The sequence below is a fragment of the Martes martes genome, assembly GCF_963455335.1.
Source record: "Martes martes genome assembly, chromosome: 12".
Taxonomy (NCBI): Eukaryota; Metazoa; Chordata; class Mammalia; order Carnivora; family Mustelidae; genus Martes; species Martes martes.
This window is the reverse complement of record NC_137900.1, coordinates 25,366,932-25,389,037: the sequence shown is the minus strand read 5'-3', so window position 1 is coordinate 25,389,037 and position 22,106 is coordinate 25,366,932. Positions and strand designations below refer to the sequence as shown.

The 22,106-nt window shown below is 42.1% G+C and overlaps 1 protein-coding gene and 1 pseudogene across 3 annotated transcripts in view; one reads left to right on the top strand and one right to left on the bottom strand.

Annotated features, from left to right (window-relative positions):
* The window catches only part of FRMD3 (FERM domain containing 3), a gene marked incomplete at both ends in the record, with an annotated part of 298,064 nt that overhangs the window by 157,007 nt on the left and 118,951 nt on the right, over nt 1–22,106 (top strand). For both annotated transcript variants that reach the window (XM_080820271.1, XM_080820270.1), the window contains one exon: nt 1,499–1,541. In XM_080820271.1, coding sequence (XP_080676397.1) covers nt 1,499–1,541 — 43 coding nt within the window. The remainder of the gene's footprint in view (nt 1–1,498; nt 1,542–22,106) is intronic.
* LOC308352943 (vesicle transport protein SFT2A-like) lies at nt 20,701–21,906 on the bottom strand (annotated as a pseudogene). The gene is made up of 2 exons: nt 21,546–21,906; nt 20,701–20,736 (listed from the first exon to the last, which is right to left on the bottom strand). The product of its transcript is annotated as a vesicle transport protein SFT2A-like (transcript).

Genomic DNA, 22,106 nt, shown 5'->3' with positions numbered 1-22,106 from the left:
AAAAAAATGAAAAAAAGGAGAAAAACCAGGCTCTCAAAACGAACAGACCTAATTTCAATCAGAAGCAAAGAAACTTGCCATGTTAGTTCATGCAATACAGCAGAGGTAAATGTGTGGTTTTCTGTCCAACTCGTCCTGGGGTTGACATAGCGAAAAGATCCCTAGTCTTGTTTTGGAAGACTGCAGAGAGAGATCTGACACCCTGGGCTGGAAACTCGTGATTTGACCACTCATTTTTTTTTTTTTTTCAGCTCCTGGGGAAAGAAGGAATGTTAGTTGAGAACAATAGGTTTTAGAGCAGACGGATCTGTGGCGAGGCCGCATGCCCAAGGTAAAGGGCCTGTGTTGAGGACTCCCACCACATACTGGTTCCACCACTTAATCTCTGGGGGACCTTAGGCTGGTTGTCTAATGTCCTGAGCCTCCTGGTTTCTCCTCTGTAAATGGGGCAGTAGTGATGGCCCAGGGAAATGCTTCGCGTAACACCTGGCATTTAGGAAGCACTCAGCATAGGCTAACTCTTTCTTAGGCTTTATGGTTATGCATTTATACCAAATGGCAGGGATGTTACAGAACTCTGGGACTTAGCTGGATGACACAAATGGGGTGTAAGCCTCAACAGATGGTAAGTGTCCTCCTTTCCTCTCTAGTATTGAGCGTGAGAGGTGCCCGGTAAGTGAGGGCTCTCCAACCTCCTGATGGATACCAGTGGTGCTCCTAGTATCTTTCTAAATTGCAAGTGTGTAGAACAATGCTTCCTGACATGCCCTAAGTGGCTTCAGGGACATCATAGTTAGGGATAGCAAAAGCTGCCTGGCTCTCAACAAGTTGGAGTGACTGCCACACAAGGTATGGAGCAAGCTGGCTGCTGGGATCAGCATGTATCTTCTTCAGATGTCTGTCCCTAACACCATTCTGAGCTACCCAGGTCTCTGGGCTTCTTTGCTTTGGAATAGAGCCGGTTTTTCTTCTGGATAATCTCAGGCCTCTGAAGTAAGGTATTTATCACTTGTTCCCCCCTACCTTGAAGAAAGAATTGCTTCTGTTTGATGGGGCTAATGCTGGCTTGACCGAACAGGGGATACCTGGCAGGGGAATCAGTGCTGAAGCTGTCTTGGACTGTGACTCTTTGAGGTTGTGGATGTCCAAGTCGTTAGCCATCTGTGGCTTGCCCAGAGCAATGGAGCTCCATCACCTGGGGTCCATTAGAGCCACAAGAATATCCCATTCAAGAGTATGTTCTGTCCCTAGTTCTTCTCTCTTAGTAGGACTCAGATACTCCTCAAAGTGTTAATTCTCTGATTTATGCCCTTGCCTTTTGTATTTTCATTATGGGATTGTTTGTGTTGATCTTCAGAAGGTGGAACCTTGAGGAAATATCTACAGGAACCAAGACTGTACTTCGGGAAAAGACTATATTAAATTTCTCTTAGGTATTAAGTATGCATCGTATGGTTCAGCCATTTGACCCATAATCTCTGCTTTTTTTTCTCCCTAGCACTGGCTTGAACCTAACAAGTCCATCTCCAAGCAAATGAAATGTAAGTGTCAACCTTTGGTTTCACTTTTGTTATGAAGTGTCCAAAGATAGGTTCTGTTTCTCAACAAAGTTTCTCCTTCTGGGGAAGAAATGGCTAGAGTTGAAGATCTGTGGGTGGGGGCTTCTTTCTCCCACTGGGTGCTGTGTGACTTCTCTTCTTTGCTGGCATTCACCTTCCCTGTAGTCACTCTTCCCATCACCTTACCTTCATAGTTCATGTTCGAACAGGAACATTGGACTTAGATGATGAAGTACCTGTTAAACATAACCACCAGCTTTCTGGTTCCTTTGGATTGTGGGGGTTGCTAGTAAGCATTTCAGGGTGGGAGGTGCAGTCTTGCGCGGATGAGAAAAGCAGGTGTATTTTGAAACTAAATTCTTGCCACTAACTTTACTGAAGATTGGTTTATTCTTTTCTATTCTTCAAACTCCCTACAATAATTTCTTTCCCCTGAGTAATTGTTTTCAAGCCCTCATGCTCTGAACTGCCTTTTTTTTTTTTTTTTTTTAATTGATGACCTCTTGGGGAAATTGCCTTGGGAAACTTCTTTCTAGAACATCTGGCCATCCACTTTGGCCATTGTGAGGAGGGTGTTGACTGGGTCCTGGATGGCATGGTGTTTTTTTCTCAGTCATCAGTGCTAGGCTGTAGTCAGCCTGTTTTTATTTATGATTTGGAGGAGGGCTTCTGAAATGTACTTCAGAAATTCATTGCCTGCTCTGAAACCCATTTATCCCTCCATGTCAACTTTCCCAGGGCTCTGAAATGTAGCCGATAAATCAGTTTCTCATCGGAAATCAGTTTAGCGCATATTATGTCACTTATCATTATTCAAGGGATTCTTTCCTTTTTCAAATATAAAGAAATTATTCTGGGCAGGGCTTTTAAGTGGGAGAAGAAAGAAACTGAACGTGGATGGCAAACTAGCAATCAATACATCTATTCCTTAACCCTCCTTTTTCTCCCTCCCGTTAGCTACCCACTCATCTTTCCTTCCCTTTGTCCCTTCCCATTTCTCTTCCTTCCCTCCCCCATCTCTGTGGAACAAACTCTGTCTGATCAGTGCAGGAAAGAGAGCCAGGTTGTTCTGGGGAAGGCTGATGCCTATGGCTGCTGGGAGCCATGGCTGTTGCAGGAAGCTGACAGGAAAGTTGTGTGAGGTGAAAATGGGATCAGCTGTGTGCTTGCAACATCCCAAGAGGTCAGTCTGTTGGGGTACAGCTGGAATAGATTTGGAACAAGCATCCAAGAAGAAATAGGTATCAAGAAGCTGTATATAGAATGAGATGAAGGATAATAAGAATGAATTAGTGTGTCTGAAAAAAAATGGCTGGGGCATCCGGGTGGCTAACTTGATTAAGTTCGCCTCGATTAAGTTGTCTGACTCTTGATTTCTGCCCAGGTCGTGATCTTAAGGTCCTGGGATGGAGCCCATGTGGGGCTTCTTACTCAGTGGGGAATCTGTTTGAGATTCTCTCCCTCTACCTTTGCCTCTCTCCGAGTGTGCGTGTGCTCACTCACTCTCTCTCTCTCTCTGATAAATGAAAAAATTCTTTAAAAAATTACTGATGCTTCGCTTTTATCCCTTAGCTACTAAGTTCTGATATTTTTGTTTACGTGTTTTAAAATGTTTAGACAATTTTCCAGTAAGCTTATTTATAGTAAACGATTCTTTGACTTTGATTCTTAAATGCATGCAATATTTTCCTTAGGCTACACACATTAGACTATGGACTCTGATAAACAAAGGGAGGGTTTTGGAAGGGAGGGGATGGAGGGGTGGATGGCCCTGGTGGTGGGTATTAAGGAGGGCACATATTACATAGAACACTGGGTGTGGTGTATAAACAATGAATCTTGGAACACTGAAAAAATAAAATAAAATTTAAAAAATATGAATTGTTAGTAACATGTAGTGAAGTATTTAGAGTTAAATAACATGATGTCTGAAATTTCTTTTACAGGATTCTAGCATATATAGAAATGTAAGGGATGAGGATAAATTGAGAAAGTTTGGCAACAAGTTTAATAATTACTGACTCTAGGTAATGGGAACATATGATTCATTATGTTATTTTGTGTATGCTGTAATATACAGCACTAAAAATTTTAATAAATTATTTTATAAAAATATATAAATATAAATGAAAATGTAAATCTCTAAAGTCAGATGTCTTTCAACACTTAGTAGAAGAAACAACTTTTTAAAAAATTTTTATTTTATTTTTTCAGTGTTCCAAGATTCATTGTTTATGCACCACACCCAGTGCTCCATGTAATATGTGCCCTCCTTAGTACCCACCACCAGGCTTACCCATCCCCCCATCCCCCTCCCCTCCAAAAGCCTCAGTTTGTTTCCCTGAGTACACAGTCTCTCATGGTTCTTCTCTCCCTCTGATTTCCCCAATCTCACTTCTCCTCTCCTTTTCCCAATCTCCTCCATGTTATTCCTTATGGTCCTCAAGTGAGTGAAACCATATGATAATTGACTCTCTACTTGACTTATTTCACTAAGCATAATCTCCTCCAGTCCTGTCCATGTTGATATGAAAGTTGGGTATTCATATTTTCTGATGGAGGCATAATACTCCATTGTATATATGGACCATATCTTCTTTATCCATTCATCTGTTGAAGGACATCTTGGTTTTTTCCACAATTTGGTGCCTGTGGCCATTGCTGTTATGAACACTGGGATACAGGTGGCCCTTCTTTTCACTACATCTGTGTCTTTGGGGTAAATACCCAGTAGTGCAATTGCAGGGTCATAGGGTAGCTCTATTTTTAATTTCTTAAGGAATCTCCACACTGTTCTCCAAAGTGGCTGTACCAACTTGCATTCCCACCAACAGTGGAAGAGGGTTCCCCTGTCTGCACATCCTCTCCAACACTTGTTGTTTACTGTCTTGTTGATTTTGGCCACTCTGACTGGTGTAAGGTGGTATCTCAGTATGGTTTTGATTTGAATCTCCCTGATGGCTAATGATGATGAACATTTTTTCATGTGTCTGATAGCCATTTGTATGTAGAAGAAACAACTTTTAATTTGTAAAAATTGGCTGCTTAAGAGCTTTGTCTCCATGCTAAGTAAACCTGAACAACCAATTAAAAATTTATAAAGTTTGGTAAAAATGCTTTAAGGATTGACACTTGACTGCTGACCAGTGTCAGTCTAATAACAAATGAAATCTGAATCAGGAAAGAAGAACTCTGTGAAATTCAATTTCTAAACCAGACCAGGTAACTCACTGATTCTAGGAACTGGTAAAGGTCTTATCCATCACCCAGTCTGATGTTGTATTTTTGAGGACATTACTAAATAAGAAATCGTGTAATCTTCTCATGATCACAAACCTAGTTTTGTTGTTGATGATGGTGTCTTTAATATCAAGAATTTCTGTATTCTTATATGTATACCCTGGAAATATTAATTTCACCATAAATGCAAAAAAATGTTAAATGAGGACTTGTATATTATTAACCCAGAGAAACTGGGTTCAACTCCTGGGACTCATCCACGAATCTATCAAAAGGATCTGGTTGCAGAACTTCAGGCAACTTTCTTCTTGGGTATGTGTATAACTTTGATCCTTTGATTGTCTTTAGGTAGGCAATGAGGGCAAAATATCTTGGAGGAATGGTTTGATGGCAGACTTTCAAGTTCTTTGCCCTGACCCTTTTAAGATCTCTTTGACTATAGGTGTTCTCAGGAATGGTATTTTCTAGAGTTGGCTGAAGGTCAGCTGCCCTGATTAACAAACTCTCTACAAGGACATTATTATCTCATTAGGATTTTTTTTTTTAGATTTTATTTATTTATCTGGTAAATACAGATAAATAAATCACAAGTAGGCAGAGAGAGAGAAGGGGCAGCAGGCTCCCCATGAGCAAGGAGCCCAATGCGGGGCTTGATCCCAGGTCTCTGGGATCATGACCTGAGCCGAACGCAGAGGCTTTAACCCACTGAGCCACTCAGGCGCCCCTCTTATTAGGATTTTTAAAGCTAGTTCCTTTTAATTTTACTTGTTATTTAAAGATTTTCCCTTTTTAATAAGATGTAATTGGCATGTAACATTGTGTAAATTTAAGATATTAACCTAATGATTTAATATATGTATGTATTGCAAAATGATTGCCACGGTAAGATTAGTTAACATCCATTACCTCACATAGACAATCACACCTCATGTATTAAAACAGGCTTAAGATAATGTCCATGATTTTTCTTAGTTCAGAAGAATTTAAAATGAAAACCCAAACTATTTCTTTTCTCTTCCCCCCCTAGATCTCCAAGCCCATTCCAAAGAAATAACTGTTAATGGTATTTTATATATCCTTCTGGGATTTTTTTATTAACATATAATGTGTTATTTGCCCACCTTCTGGGATTTCTCATGTATATATAAGTTCTCCAATCACACATAAGACTTTTTGTAAACAGAAATGAGATCGATCTCTATATACTATTTTTCACCTTATTAATAGCTTTAGAGATTTTTAAAATATCAGTGACTGACTTCATTTTATTTATTTTTAAAGTTTTATTATTTTTTAAAAGATTTTATTTATTTACTTATTTGAGAAAGAGAGAGAGTGAGAGAGAGGAAGTGCTGGGGATGAGTAGAGGGAGAAGGAGAAACTCCCCACTGAGTGGGGAGCCTGATATGGGGCTGAGCCAAAAGGCAGAGCCCCCACTGACTAAGCCACCCAGGCGCCCCGACTGACTTCATTTTAAAAATAGCTTTCTGGGGGTGCCTGGGTGGCTCAGTGGTTAAAGCCTCTGCCTTCGGCTCAGGTCATGATCCCAGGGTCCTGGGATCGAGCCCCGCATCGGGCTCTCTGTTCCGTGGAGAGCCTGCTTTCTCCTCTCTCTCTGCCTGCCTCTCTGCCTACTTGTGATCTCTGTATGTCAAATAAATAAATAAAATCTTTTAAAAAAATAAAAATGGCTTTCTGATATTTATGTGAATATATAACAGACATGAAAATATTTTCTAGTAATTTGCAATTATGCATTATGCTGCAATAAACATGCGTGTGTGTACTTTCTTGCATGTTTGCAAATCATCTGTACTAGAAAATTCTTTTAGAAATTAAATTGTTGGATCAAAAGGTATATGTTTTATGTTTCCTTAGTGATAAATATCCATTTAAAGACTTTATAGTAATTTACTCCAATAATGTTATGTGACTGTTTCCTCCAAATTTTGTTGAAAATAGGTAGAATCAAACTTATTTTTACAGTGACTTAAAATGTATTAAGGAAGAGAAATATTTGAGAATAATTAATTAGATAGTTACTTAACTGGGTATACATTATATTTTATTTTTAAAAAGATTTTATTTAGAGAGTGCAGGTGAGTAAGGGGGGGGGAGGGGCAGAGGGAGAGGGAAAGAGAGCATCTCAAGCAGACTCTGTGCTGAGCATGGAGCCCAGTGTCCGGGCTTGATCTCATTACCTTGAGATCATAACCTTAGCCAAAATCAAGAGTCAAATGTTCAGTCGGCTGAACCACTCAGGCACCCCTGAGTATACATTTTAAAGCTGAAAAATTTCTTAAACCAAAGTCTTATTTCTCCTCTGAATTTAAATTTTAGTTTTTAAATGAACATAGGGTAAATTTGGTGTATAGTTCTATAAATTTGTGGAGGTTTGTATAACCTCCAGTTATACAAATCAGGGTAGTGAATAAGTCCATCACCCACAAACCTCCCTTGTGTTCCTTTTGTAGTCATGTATCCCCACCCCTAGCAACCCCTGATTTGTTCTGTGAGTATAGTTTGTGTCCTTTGAGAATGTCCTGTAAATGGAATGATATAGAAAGTAATCTTTTGAGACTGATTTTTTAAATCAGCCTTAATAACTCTGAGGTTCAGCTGAGCTGCTATGTTTATCAATACATGATACAGAAAATTATTAAATAATGAAAGTTGGTCTTTGAAAATATCAAGAAAGTGGTGAACCTCTAGCAAGACTGATAAAGAAAAAAGAAAACACAAATTACCAATGTCAGGAATGAAAGAGGCTATCACTACAGACTCCACAGAACAACTGTAGGTATGTAAGTTTGACAGCTTAGACGAAATGGACTCATTTCTCAAAAACCATGAATTACCAAACTCACCCAATATGAAATACATAACTTGAGTAGTTTGTGATTATCAAAGAAAATAGGTTAAACTCGCAGGTAAGAAAATCTCTACTCCATTTGCTCTCACTCTGTTACTCTAGAACCCCGTTTGCTTTAAGTAAGAGTTTCTCCTGGAGCTTTCCCTGTCCATGGTGATGCCCTCCCAGTATCTCTGAGTTCTGTCCAGGGGATACCAGAGGAAAAGACGTGGAGAACCCAACATCAATTCAGTGGTCTTGTGAATTACTGTCTTTTCCCACTCTGCCTATTTACTTTCCAAAGTCCTTAAATTGCTGCACACATTCTGTCCAGGTTTTATAGCTGCATTCACTGGGAGAGGTGGAATGGAGTATAGTTAGTCAATACTTCCTGAAATTGGAAAATTCAAATCAAACTTTTTATCCTTCCTTGTCAACTAGATCAAAATGCAAATAGGCTACATGATATGGGCAGTGTTGAGGGGGGAATAGCTTCCTCATTCTCCTATTCCATCATTGCATGTCTGTAGGCAAAAATGTGGACTGAGCTTTTATCTTTTCCTCTTTGGAGTGTTCAGATGGTAGGTTGTCTGCAAACAAAGGTGCTAAATTAATTATATATTTTGGATATTTGATTTTCAGAGTCTTTGTTTGCCATGTGGGAGTAGTGAGTATTCTTTCTTATAACCTATATCTTTTAGCCTTGTTCCCATAACTGTGGAATGTAGCCTAGTGTGCCTACACGAAGTGCCATACATCAGAAGAACAAAAATTTCACATCTTGCAGGTCTGTGTAACCACACAAACGATATTAGCATAAGAGGTTTAAAAAAGTTACACATTATGACTCAGATATGCATAAATGTGACATTATTTCCCCATGACTGAATTCCATTTTCTGTGAGCTTCTTTCCTCTGGGGGCAAAAAGTTCAATCTTGCCACTTCAGGGTAACTCAAGATCTGCCAGTTTAGAATTTGATCTCTTTCAGGAAATTACTCAGTGAATTCATTGTTTAAACGTGATCACTTGAAAGTGCATGCTTCTATATTGGGGTATTTTTCCCACACCAAGAGCTTCTCCTCCTTCTCCATTCCCAGAATGGCCTCAGGAGGCAGGGGTTGCTTACGAACCATCATGGCAGCAAGGATGACGTTTCTCTCATGCCCGGTCCTCTGTGTCTTCCCCTGGCTGGTCTTAGATGACTTGAATTTTGGTTGCTGACATCTTTCCCCACTCTATCCTCTCTGGATGTCACTGGTCCCACTTGGCCTTTCAGGGTGGACTGGCACATGCTGCTGGGACCTCTGCTCCTGGTGCTGGTCTTGCCCCGCAGGTCTCCAGCCTGTGCCCCCTGGTGGCCCCCACTCCAGCTGTCTTTCACTTGTTGGCTCTCAGCGCTTCTGTATTTACCACTGGGACAGGCGGATGCTCAGCCTCTTCTTTGCCCTGCTTCAGTCTTGGGAAAACTTCTGTACCTTATGTAAGGCTCCTTCTCTATTTAGACACAGTGTGGGGCCATTTCTTCTGTGTTCTCCAAAGTCCTAATAGAGCAGTTTCCTGAACTGCTCCAGGATTTCTTTGTTTTGCTTGTGTGCCTCACTCTGTTTAGCCAAGCTGGAGTACTGAGGGCTGCTGATGCCTTCTCATAGCTGCAGATAGTATTTTACAAGTGGTTTTGTCCTCTCTGGGTCTCTCCAAGCTCTCTACTTACCTTTCTTCCCCGCCCCTGACCTACAGTTAATAATGGCTTTTATCCTTGGGTGCAAGATTAATATCCTAAAACAATCCTTATACACAAGAAGCAACTATTTCTGGAAGGTGATGGGAGAAAGGGCTATTACCTACAATAGCAATAACAAATAAAAATAAATTTCTCAAATCTAACAAGAAATGTGCAAAAAAATTTCTAAGTAAAACTATTAAATTTCACTGTGGAGTTACTATAGAGAGGTTAAAAAAAGGAGTTCAGTAAGTGGAGACTTCTTATGTTTCCATTTAATATTGTTAAAGTCAATTCTTTGCGAGTTAATATATACATTCAAATAATTTTCAAATCAAAACATCAGGGAGATTCTTTATGGCATTTAACAAACTGAGTCTAAGGCTCATTTGCAAAAGAAAATGCTCCAGAATTGCCAGTAGGTATGTGAAAAAGAACAATGATAGGGTAGGGTCCTTGTTTTATTAGGTAGCAAATCAAGGCATATGAGCTATAATAATGGAGTCCTCGTGATAGACACATATAGTAATTAAGATAGACAAGGGAATAGGAAAAGAAACAGAACACAAAGCACCCCACCTCCAATTGACTCATTATTTGTGAGAATATGGGTTATGATAAAGATTGTATTTCATATCAGAGATAGAAAGATTAAAGTCATGATCTTTTGTATTGTCTTTCCACTTGGAAAAAGAAAAAAAAAAAGCTAAAGACCTACCTCACAGCACATATGCGGTTAATTCCAGATGATTTCAAAAGCCCAATATATTTAATAATCTATAGAAGTTTTACGTACAAATTTAGGACTATTTTTTATAATTACGGAATCAAACAAGGCTTCCTAAGGAAAATATAAACAGAAGTAACAAAGCAAAATACATATTTATGCAAAAATTGAACTCAGGTCCCAGACTATTTGGTGTGCTCACTGCATGGAGTAGATTTTCAGTCAATATTTGTTGAATGAATGAGTATAAAACAAGTTAGAAATAAATTAAAACACAAACATCATAAATAATGGAAGAACATTTGCCAAATATGTAACAAGTATTAAATATGCAGAATATATAAAGTATGATGGTATAAACCCAAGGCTAAACAACTCAATAAAAAATGTGAAAAGACCCATGGAAGGAATAAAACTAAATGGCCAGTAAACTCGTAAACAGATGCTCAATATCATTAGTGACAAGGAAAATGTAAGTTAAAACAAGGTGTTCTTATTACACTGAGAAAATGGTTAATGTTGATACTATCCAATTAATGAGGATGAGAGCAACACCGCTAGTGGAGGGGGGGCACATAAATTGGTAAAGCCATTTGGGAGGGAAATTTGGCCATATTGTTCTAAATTAAAAATGCCTGTGTCCATTCACATGCTAAGGACAGACGGTCTGTGCTGGGTGTAATAAGTGAAGAATGGTAACGCAAGGATGATAATTTAACCTTTGGATTCTTTTTAGTTCTTGCATTTTTGTTGAAGTGCTTAGAAAAGTAGCTGGAAGGTAATATAAAAGTTGTATTTAAATGATTTGATTACATTTTTGTTGTTGAATTGAAATTCTCTCTAAAGTTATCAGCCATCGCTCATTTGGATTCATCTTAATTAGTTTTAACTTTTTTTCCATGTAGGATAACCTACTTTAGATATGAGATTCTCGACTTTTAATTTTGCACTGTGCAATGATATGCTTCATGGGTTAGTTTAGAATGATTTAACAATATTCAGCATCAGAATTTATGAGACTAAGTGGTGAATTCAGAGAAAGTGTCTAGGATACTTAAAGTGTACATCAGAAGTAAGAGTTCAGATGTGTTTTTTAAAAATGCCTGTGTCTCGATCCAACAAGCTCATCCCTATGATTCTAGTGAAAGTGAAATTTATCCAGGCATAGGTTTATATTATGTAAGGTATATCATTGCTTATAACACTGAGAATTAGAAGAAATAAAAAGCCTAGAACTCTGGCAAGGTTAAATAAATTATGTGAGATACATATAGTCATTAAAAGGAACAAGGCAGACCTATAGTACTGACACTGAAAGATTTATTAACTATATCTTGGAGTTAAGAAAGCAAGTAGAAGTTCCACATATTGGATGATCCATATATATGAAAATAAACAGACTATTTTAGATGAACATATAAGTTCAGAGAAAGGCTGCAAAAATGTGTACTAAATGGTTACCTCAGGGGAAAAGAGTAGGGTAGAGGGAGGGGAAGACACATGTTATATTTATTATATAATATGGTTATATTTTATTAGTCATTTTTACTCAGATCTTTCACAATGAGAATATTTTCCTAGATCACTTGGTAATAAAGAGAAAACAAGAGGAGAGAAAACTTTTTTTTTAAAGGTTTTATTTATTTATTCAAAAGAGAGAGGGAGAGAAAGAGAGAGGCAGAGGCAGAGGGAGAAGACTCCCCACGCAGCGGGGAGTCCGATGCGGGACTCGATCCCAGCATCCTGGGATCATGACCTGAGCCGAAGGGAGTCGCTTAACCAACTGATCCACCCAGGCGCTCTAGGAAAAAAAACTTTATGTCAAAATTGAGAAAGAGACGGAGAGGGTAAGTAGGGGAGAGAGGAAGGGAGAAATCAAAGTGCATTATGCATTAAGAACGTGCTATGAAAATACAGAGCCAGATGAAAGAAGACCCACTTGCGGAGTGGTTCTCTGCTCAGTCCTGGCTGGTACCTGATTAGCCCAGCAGGGTAGTTAAGATCACCTTCTTGCTCTACTTATCAGACACTGCTGCTGCCAAGCACCCTGAAGGGACAGGGGTGCTTGAACATGGCTTGGGCATGCAAATCAGGGTGGAGAGGACCGCCAGCTTCTGCATAATACATGGTGCAACTCAGCCGTGGAGCGCCGTTGAGTCAAGTTGCTGGCTGGCATCTGTCGCGCTCCCTCCCTATGGTTCCAGTGGCTTCGGCTAGAAGCTGGAGGTGGCCCGTCCTTTCTGGCTCTGATGGTGCTCTCTGTGAGGCTTCACGTTTAGGTGGCAATCCTTCGCTTTCCAGCCCCGCTTGAGGCTAATCTAAGGAGCAGTCCCCTTGCTGCTGAATAACTTAATCAATGGAGAATATACCTTCTTCTGTAGCCTGCGGAGAGCATACCAGGAGCCTCGCTTTTGCTCTGGTGTAAGGAACAGCAGGAGAAAAGCCTGGGTCCCATATCCGTTCACGAGGCCAGTCAGGATGCCTGCCTTCCACCGCTTTTGCTCTTGCAAGGACTCTTGTTGCTGAGTGATTAGTTTGCTCAGGGGCGGCCTGAGAACTACCCACGCTGGGGGCTTAAACAGCAGAAATCTCTTCTGTCCCAGTTGTGGAGACTAGAAGTCTGAACTCAAGGTGTCAGCAGGGCCGTGCTCCCCACCAAAGGCTCTAGGGGAGACTCTGTTGCTGCTCCCAGCTCTTTGGTTGCTGGCTGCCCTTGGCGTTCCTTCCTTGCCCGTAGCTGTATCACTCTGATCTCTCTTCATCTTCATGTCACCTTCTCCCTGGATTTCTCTGTGTCTCTCTTTCTCTTATAAAAACACCAGTCATAGGCTTTAGGGCTCACCCTAACGCAGTAGGTCTTCAAGTTAATCACACCTGCAAAGACCTTATTTCCAAATACAATTACATTCCGATGTTCTAGGTGGGCAGAAATTTCCAGGGAACCTTACTCCGCTCACTGCACCAAGGAGCCTCCACTCAGATCTCCCACTTTGAATATTTCTGTTTATTCTTTCAATTACCTTCATGCTTTTGCTTTATGGGTCATTCCTTTGCTTTGTGCATGTGTTCTCTTTTTGGGGGGGGGGAACTTGATCATATGCTTCTGATAGTAAAGCTTTACACATTTTACTTCTCCAAGCACCCACAGTGATAGTAACCCCATCTCTTCCCTCTTAGGGTAGCTTGTCCCATTGGTCTCATTCATATACTTGTCTCCAGTGTTTAGTTTGGAAGATTTCTTCCCCTGACTTAAGACAGGGCTATGCATGTAGTCATTTCCCAATCAATGCTTGTGGACTAGAATCAAAATGCTCCTTTTAGGGAGCAGGTGAAAGAAGTTTAACTGCCATGTTCTTTAAAAGCAAATCAAAACACATACCTGACCAAAGCCCATTGCTTAGATCAAGTAACGGTAGGTCCCCAACTGTTGTGGTTTTAGTTTTGGCTGGTTTCATTCTTCCGAGTTTGCTTCATTCCATTGTTTCTTTCCAGCTTTGGAAGCCAGCTTCTGTTATTCTAGCAATAGCTCTCTGTAGGTTTGGCAAGACATCTCTTTTTCTTCTAGGTACAACTATTTCATTGAACATTTCTGTGTTTAGAACTTGTATCAGAAAGTCCATGCAGTTCAGGCCTCTAAATGGTTTCCCTATTGCATTCTTTTGTGTGTGTGTGTGTTTTTTTTCCCAATATGGGAAAAAAATGATGGTAACAATAGGTAATGACAAAAACCCCCTAAACTTCATGGGATGCAATTCTAAATGGCACGCACATTTGATAAACCACCGATTTATCATTTTTACCCTTTTCCTCATGTTATGGTTGGTGGCTATGTTATGGTGGAGACTAGAAGTCCAAACGCAAGGTGTCAGCAGGGCTGTGCTGCCCACCAAAGGCTCTAGGGGAGAATCCTTTGCTGCTTCCAGCTCTTTGGTTGCTGGCTGCCCTTGGCGTTCCTTCCTTGCCCGTAGCTGTATCACTCTGATCCCTCTTCATCTTCACTTCACCTTCTCCCTGGGTTTCTCTGTGTCTGTCTCTTTCTCTTACAAAGACACCCATCACCCTAACACAGTAGGACTTCAAGGTAATCACATCTGCAAAAACCTTATTTCCAAATAAGGTTACATTCCGACGTTCTAGGTGGGCAAAATGATATCATTTTGATTGGGTACAATGGTGGGTTCTCGGACTTCAGGCAGGACCCAGCACTCTTCCTTGTTGGAAGGAATGTGATGGGAATATTGGAGAAAGCAGAAGGAAAAGAGCATCTCCCGTATATCATGGGGGGAGGGTGTCCTTCCAGGGGCTCTCTTCAGGAGCACTCATGTTGTTTCAGGATGGACCACATGATTCAAAACAACGGGTCGTGTTGGTGGTCTAAATGTCTGACTGATAACCCTGATGGACCAAGAGATTCCATGCTTGGTATATGAGCACTGGAAGTGATTCAAACCTGGGTCAAGTGGGTAGTGTTATTCATGTTTCTGTTTGGTTGGAAATGCTTTATAATGCCTCATTTTTGGATGCAGTTTTATGGTATAAAGTCTTGGGATGAAGTTACATAAGCAGTTGATTTTGGCTGTGATAATTACCATTTTTACTAGTTGAGTCACCCCTACCAACATGACTCCCGAGGGTGTAGTTAGTTATACGACATCTACAGTAAGCAGGCACCTGGATCTCCTGCCCTCGGTGTCATGTACTTTTGCTAACTTCCTTTTCTTTCTCTTTTTTTGGCTCAGATTCTCAGGTTGTTCTACCGTACACTCAGAAAGCAAAGTGGGAAACCAAAAAAACTCATTTGACTTGCTTTATTGAGATATTTGCTTTATTGTGGTGGTCCAGAACTGAACCCACAGTATCTCTGAGGTCTGCTTGTGTAGGGCTAGGTCAAGTTGAAGGGCTCTCCCTTATCCATGGAAGTTTCTTTGCCCTCCAGAATAGGAACAACTTCAGTGGGTTGAGTACTTAGGTCTCAAGCAGTCTGCTGGGTGTTTTATGTCATTAACTCATTTCATCCTCATCATGGGCTCTTTATCAGGGGTCAGTGAACGATGGCCCCTGGACCAAAAGCAGCCTGCCTTCTGTTTTTGGGTGGCGTGTAGGCTAAAAGTAGGTGTCCTAGTCTTAAAAGGAAAGGAGGAAGAAAAAAAGCTAAAGACAAGACTTTGTGAGGTGTGCAGATGATATGAAATGAGATTTCAGTGTCTTTTTTTTTTAAAGATTTTATTTATTTATTTGACAGAGATCACAAGTAGGCAGAGAGGCAGGCAGAGAGAGGAAGGGAAGCAAGCTCCCTGGGATCATGACCTGAGCCGAAGGCAGAGGCTTAACCCACTGAGCCACCCAGGTGCCCTGAGATTTCAGTGTCCTGTTGGAACACAGCCATGCCCACTGGTCTCTGTTTTGTCTGTGTTTTCTTTTGTACTATACCAGCTAAGTCTAGTAGTTGAGACGGAGACCTTGAGGCCTGCAAGGTCAAAAGCATTTACTATCTGCTCTAGGCGATGGGTTCCGTTATTATTCCTATTTTACAGAGGAGGAAATGGAAGCTGGGAGTCTTCAGTTTGGCCATAGGAATTTGTCCAGATGCTGAACTTGAGGTTAGAAATGTCGGACCTTGAAGTCCTTATTAAAGCTTCTCCTGAACAGCACAGGTAGCCAGAGGATTCTGAGAACAAGTGTTCGTGAGACAGCAACTGGGCGATCCAGGATCCCCTATGAAGATCTCAGTGCGTGTGTGTGGGCGAGCCTGTGTGTATGCTTCCAACCCCAGAGAGCTGTAACAGGCAGAAGATGAATTAAATACAATGAAAAAAAAAAAAAAAACAAACCCCCAAACCTCTTTGCTTTGGAAGTAGAGGCAACACAGTGCCAGTAGCATCTTGGAGGCTGCTGGTTGTCCTTTTAGTAGAAGAGTGACGGTGGGATTATCACTCTCGATGATGATGATAGTAACAGTTGTTGTTGAATGATCATGATCATTTCCAACCAAAAGAGAGCAGTCCTTAAGAGAGCAGTTCTCCGGCTGGCTCGTTAAAAGCTATCCCGAGAGTTATAGTTCGTTGAATGAGTGAGTAATGCGCTGCCCTTTTGGTACTCAAGTGTCATTCTGCGCATGTGCGGAGAGTTTGTGCTCCCGAGCGGTTTCGTCTCGGAAGAAGCCGCACAGATGAAAAACCTGAATGTCACTTCATATGCCGCATGCACAAGAAAGTGGGGTGTGTCCCTCGGTTCTCACCGTGAAGCCCCCGCCCTCTCCCGGAAAGACACGGGAGGGACACTGTTCATTTCGTTAGGAATAAAACAAGGTATCAGTTGTGCTAAAGAGGCCAGGAACCCTGATGACTGCTTGGGGCCCTTTGGAAAACAAGGCTCAGATTTGCAGGGCGCTAGAGGTCTTGCCGGCACCAACAGACCATTTGCCATGTTTCTCCAGTCTTAAAATCTGACAATGGATCGTTTTCCCCCCAGCGGACTCCTGGAGGATGGAGGCACAGGACAGCCGTAGCCCAGGTATAGACATTGCCCTAACGTCTGTTTGAGGCACGAGCTCTAAGCTTCAACCGCAGTTTAAAGGCACTTAGGGAGGGGCGCCTGGGTGGCCAAGTTGGTTAAACCTCTGTCTTGGTTAAGGCTCAGGTCACGATCTCTCGTTAGGGGATCAAGCCCCGTGGCCCCGAGTTGGGCTCTGCGCTCACAGCTTCAGGTAGTCCCTCTGCCTCTCCAACCCTGCTCACGTGCATGCTCTTTCTCTGCTAAATAAATAGAATCTTTATTTTTTTTAAAAAAGATTTTATTTATTTACACAGCACAAGTTGGGGGAGCAGCAGAGGGAGAGGGAGAAGCTTCCCACTGATTAGGAAGCCTGATGTGGGGATTGATCCTAAGACCCTGGGATCATGACCTGAGCCAAAGGCAGATGGTTAATCAACTGAGCCACCCAGGTGCCCTAAAATCTTAAAAAAATAAAAAAATAAATAAAGCGTTGGGGAGATTTTTCGTAGCTGTCAGCCTGAGTGTATATGATAAAGATCAATGTGTTTACGTGTATATCCCTGAAGTTATGTTTTTTGTGTTCCTATAGCTCTATACAATGATTAGAGGGAGACTGCCTTTTTTGAAAGGCTGCTAAGTGATCTTTCTCTCTCAAACCCTCCCCCACCTGCAAAAAAGCCCCCCTCTATTTGTTTTTGTTTTTTATTTTCCGAAGATTTGAGGATGGTCATTGGTTAAAAATAGAAAGTTGTGTTCTTTGTTTTCACCCAGGACCCTGCTCAGCAGATCATTGCATGTCCCCAACCCCATTTCTGGGCTAGATCTCAAAGTGGAGATGAGAAAATCTGTCTCTGCTTTGTAAATGGCGGTTCCTCCCCCTGTGTTCTCAGTGTTAACCAGCTACCAAAATGATAATACCCCAGGATCTGCTGATGCAAAAAGGGGGCCACTGAGCTGCCCTGTGGAGAGGCTCGGCCTCCCCAGCCCTCGTGCGGCAGGTAAAGGCCGTCTGCAAGAGAGGTGCCCTGCTGTTCTCAGCACAGTTACACGCTCCAGGCATTTTTAAAGTGGACTTTTGTCTTTTTTCCCCTCCTCTGCTCCTCAGTAGTATTCTTGTTCTTAGCCCTTATGTGGCTGAGTAAATGCTTTTCAGCTGAGTTCAACTCAGTCTCCTCCATCTCCTTCTCTTATTCCAGCATGAGTAGGATAAATATCCCAGTGAAACAAAAGTTCAGACTCAGGCCTTGTGTACCTGCCAAGAGCCTGTCCAAACACCGGTGGAAGGTAGATGCGGGCCCCTGGTGCTGGCCTTTCTTCCAGAGCAGGAAACAGAGAATTTAGGTGGCTTGTTCAAGGTCACTGTTGGAAGTTCCCCTCCAAATCTGGGGACTCATCCCCTGGGGATTTGGGGTTGCCACCCCCCTCCCCCACCATGTGTTCCTGTCCTTGATGCCGAAGCCTTAACACCACGGTAGAAATGGGCTACAGTGTCTTCCACCATGGGGTGGTCATGCTGCCCAGTCTAGTAAAGACACACAGTGACTATTCCCAATGACACTGTGGTGTAGGGTCCCCGTGCAGGGCGTGGGCTCCACGGCTGGTGCGTCCTTTTCCACAGGTATCTCCTTCATCAGATGTTTCCAGCTACGGAGTGTGTGCCAAATGGTTGGCATAGACCAGACCAGAGTAAACTCCTTAAATAGCTTAAGAACAAGAAGACTTGACATTGGAGCGGCAGTCCTAGTCTCTTGGAGAAGGGGATGGGCTCGTCTCCACAAGGGGATTTCCCACATGTCCCAGCCAGCTGCAGGACTGACCCTGGGAAGGCTCCTTTTGTATCTAAATCCAAGTTCGCTTGCCCAGTGCACAGCAAAGCCAATCACGAAGACGTCGAATGTGCAGCAAGGAGGGGGCTGATTCAAGAGGCAGCCAAGCAAGGAGACCGGAGGGCAAACTGCAACTTGCCTCCCCGAAGCCAGAGACTCTGGGATCCTTAAGGGCATAGAAAAAAGGATCTGGGGATCGGGGAGAGGAGCTATATGACTTCAGAATCAGATAATATGTGGGGAGGGTTGTACTTGTTTTCTGCACCTGTGTGGCTCTTCTGCCTACATTGTCAGTGGCATCCTTCGTATGAGCCAAGAGTTGAGTTTTAGCCCGTTTTGTGTCAAAAGTTCATCCGTTGGACTCATGCACGTGCTCAGAGAGATGGCCATTGGTCCTGAGCCGTTCTGGCCAATCTCTTAGTGAAACCTTGAGTCTCTGCAAAACAACTAAATCAACGTTTTGTTATTATGGTATCTAGGAATGTCATCTGTGGAAACATGACTGCAGACTGTTCCAAGAATAAGGAGATTTGGGTAAAAAGTTACAATAGCACTTAAGAGTCCCATTAACCCTTTGGTTACCTGTTTTGCTTTTTCAGCAGTTATGCAGTTGGTATGGGCACAGGCCAGTGCTCCAACGCTGGGCTTTTGACCGCATACCAGTGCCAACACATTTGGGGGTGACTTTTTCCCTATCTTCTTGTTTAATGACTTAAAATTTTAAATTATATCTTTCCCTCATTTGGTTTTCTAGAGGGTAGTAAAGTGAACTGTACCTCACTGTCATGAATTTGGTTATAGTGGGGAAGAGAAAAGGAAAAAGAGGTGGGGTGTTTTTTTTTCACCCCTTAAGTCCTTTCTGCTTTATTCTTGACTGTAGCATTTATGACCTTCTAATGTCCTATATATTTCATTTATTAACTTTGATTTTATACCTATTTATTCCACTGGAATATGTCTTCCACGGAGGCATAATTTTTATCTTTTTTAAAAAAGATTTTATTTATTTATTTGACAGATGGAGATCACAAGTAGGCAGAGAGGCAGGCAGAGAGAGAGGAAGGGAAGCAGGCCCCCTGCTGAGCAGAGAGCCCGGTGTGGGGCTCCATCCCAGGACCCTGGGATCATGACCTGAGCCGAAGGCAGAGACTTTAACCCACTGAGGCACCCAGGAGCCCCGATTTTTATCTTTTTATAGCTACTTTTATTGGTACATCTAAACTTATAGCTATTATCTCAATATTAGGTACTCAATAAGTACTCAATAGGTACTCAATAAGTATTTGTTTAATTAATTAATAGTCCCTCTAGAAATAGCAATTCTTTTTTTTTTTTTAAAGATTTTATTTATTTATTTGACAGACAGAGATCACAAGTAGGCAGAGGGTCAGGCAGAGAGAGAGGAAGAAGCAGGCTCCCCACTGAGCAGAGAGCCTGATGTGGGGCTTGATCCCAGGACCCTGGGATCATGGTGTGAGCCGAAGGCAGAGGCTTTAACAAACTGAGCCACACAGGCCCCCTAGAAATAGCAATTCTAACAGATTCCAGAGTCCCTGAGTTTGTTCCAGATGTTGAAGGGCAGAAATTGAAGATACAGGACCAGGGGTTTTCAAAATCTAAATCCTAGGAGTTGCTGTAATCACTCAGACTGTGGACCTTCTAGGCCAGTGTTTGGATGGGACGAATGGGATGGCAGGGCATGGCCTTTCTCTTTGACATCTGCCTCAAAGCTTGGGGTTAATCATTCATTCAGCTAGACAGAGTCCATCTTTTATCAATAATTAGCTCTGGGGATAAAATGTTGAATGAGATCTATGGCCCCATATTCTCATACATCTTGTCATCCGTAACTAGATCAACATTTTTGAGGGGAAATTATTTATCTTTTCAGACTGTTTTCCAGCCCTGTCGAGAAGCATTCCTTAACTTTACTATTTGCTTTGTAATATAATTTTGCGTCCAGAATCTTAAGAGAGTTTCTCAAGAAGGAGCCTACTGCCACATTGGCCTCTCCAGGCTTGGGCAATGATGTTGAGCTTCTTTCCAGCATGGGCTCCTGGTGCTGCACATGGTTCCCTATGTCAAAATCATATGCTCCTTTTAACTCTTCTCATATTGGTGATATGGGGTCAATATGAGAGAAAGACACAGTAGGAGTATATGTGATGGTAAAAGAAAATGGATAGAAGATTTCAGACTTAAAGTGCCTCTTTCTAAGTTCTTTTTCTGCTGCCTGCTCTCCTCTCTTCTCTGATAATGGGTCTAGTGATGAGTCTACCCCTAATACCGTGTATTAATTTCTCCCGTGATCACACCCTAGAAAAATGGAAAGAGACGTCAGATGTGACTTTCTGTGTAACTTAGCAACCGCATATATGAAAAGGGTTAAGAGCGTTGGTCTATTATAAACGCAGAGTGAATCACACTGAGATGAAGTTCTTGAGGGAGAGCAACAATTATGTCCAAATTGAGGCTGGCGATGATTCCCTCACCTGAGTGGATGTGGCAACCCCTGGGGCCTTGGGCTTGAGGAGACAGAGACCAGAATATACCCAGAATGAGGGCACTCAAAACTGTTTCATGAGAGGAGCAGTTGACGGGATGGAGGATGTTTATTATTATAGAGAAGACTCAGAAGGACTGTAAGTGCTGTTTAAGAGCTTCCTTCAAGGGCTGGAAGGGCTTTGCATATGGGAGAAGCATGAGACCATTCTGGAAACTCTGGGCTTAGAACAAGGATGTGTGGTTAGAAGGTGGGTAAGGCATTTTCCAAGATGGCTGCCCGGGGGAGCTGTCTGTCTCAGCGCTTGATTCTTTAGGCAGAGTGGGAGTCCTGACATGTAGCCAAGGAGCTCAGATACCTCTCGAAGCCAGCCTAGGGCACAGTAAGCAGATATGCTGACCGAGAGGACAAGCACATGACACCTGTAGTTTGGGACTATCTTCTGTGATCCTTCTTTCCCCAGGTTGCCTTCAGTGGGCTTTCATGTTTCAGCTCCCTTTGGTTTTTATCTTGTTTTACTACTTAACAGTTTAATCAAGCATGTAGTTCCCATCAGTACACAAAATGGTCTTAACCTGTGGTGCCAGTTTGGGGAGTGATGATTACATCCGGAAAAGCATACTTCTCCAAAAACAGAAAGTCGCCTTTCCGTGCTCTTTTCAAAGAGTTTCTGATTTTCAATGTAAGAAAGAAGACAGCATTTAATTACTGCATCCCTTGCATATGGGATGTATGACAGGCTGTACCAGGTCACGGACAAGTACTGCAATATGCAGAATAATAAGGCCAGGCCCTTTTCGTGCCATCAAAGAGCAGCACACAAGGTAAATATGAAACGCAAAAGCATCACAATTGTTGCAGACAATCTTGTTGCTTCAAACATTTTCTTCGGTTGCTTCATGGGTCCCATACTGGCTAGTGCAGCAAGTGCTGGCTAGCGCAGCAAGATTTCCAAGTGTATACAACGGTGCAAAAAGCTTCATGCCACCAGGAAGCCACAGCAATCTGGTCCCAAGGATAAGAAAGGAAATGGCGCACACGAAGCAGATGATGAACCATTACAGCCTGGTGTTGAAACAGAGGGAGGCGGCAGCTAGGACCTGTGCAGTCAGCCCTGCTTCTCATTGTCCTGGCCGCTCAGGACCCCTCCTCCCTCTCCCGCCCAGCTTCTCCATGGCCCTGC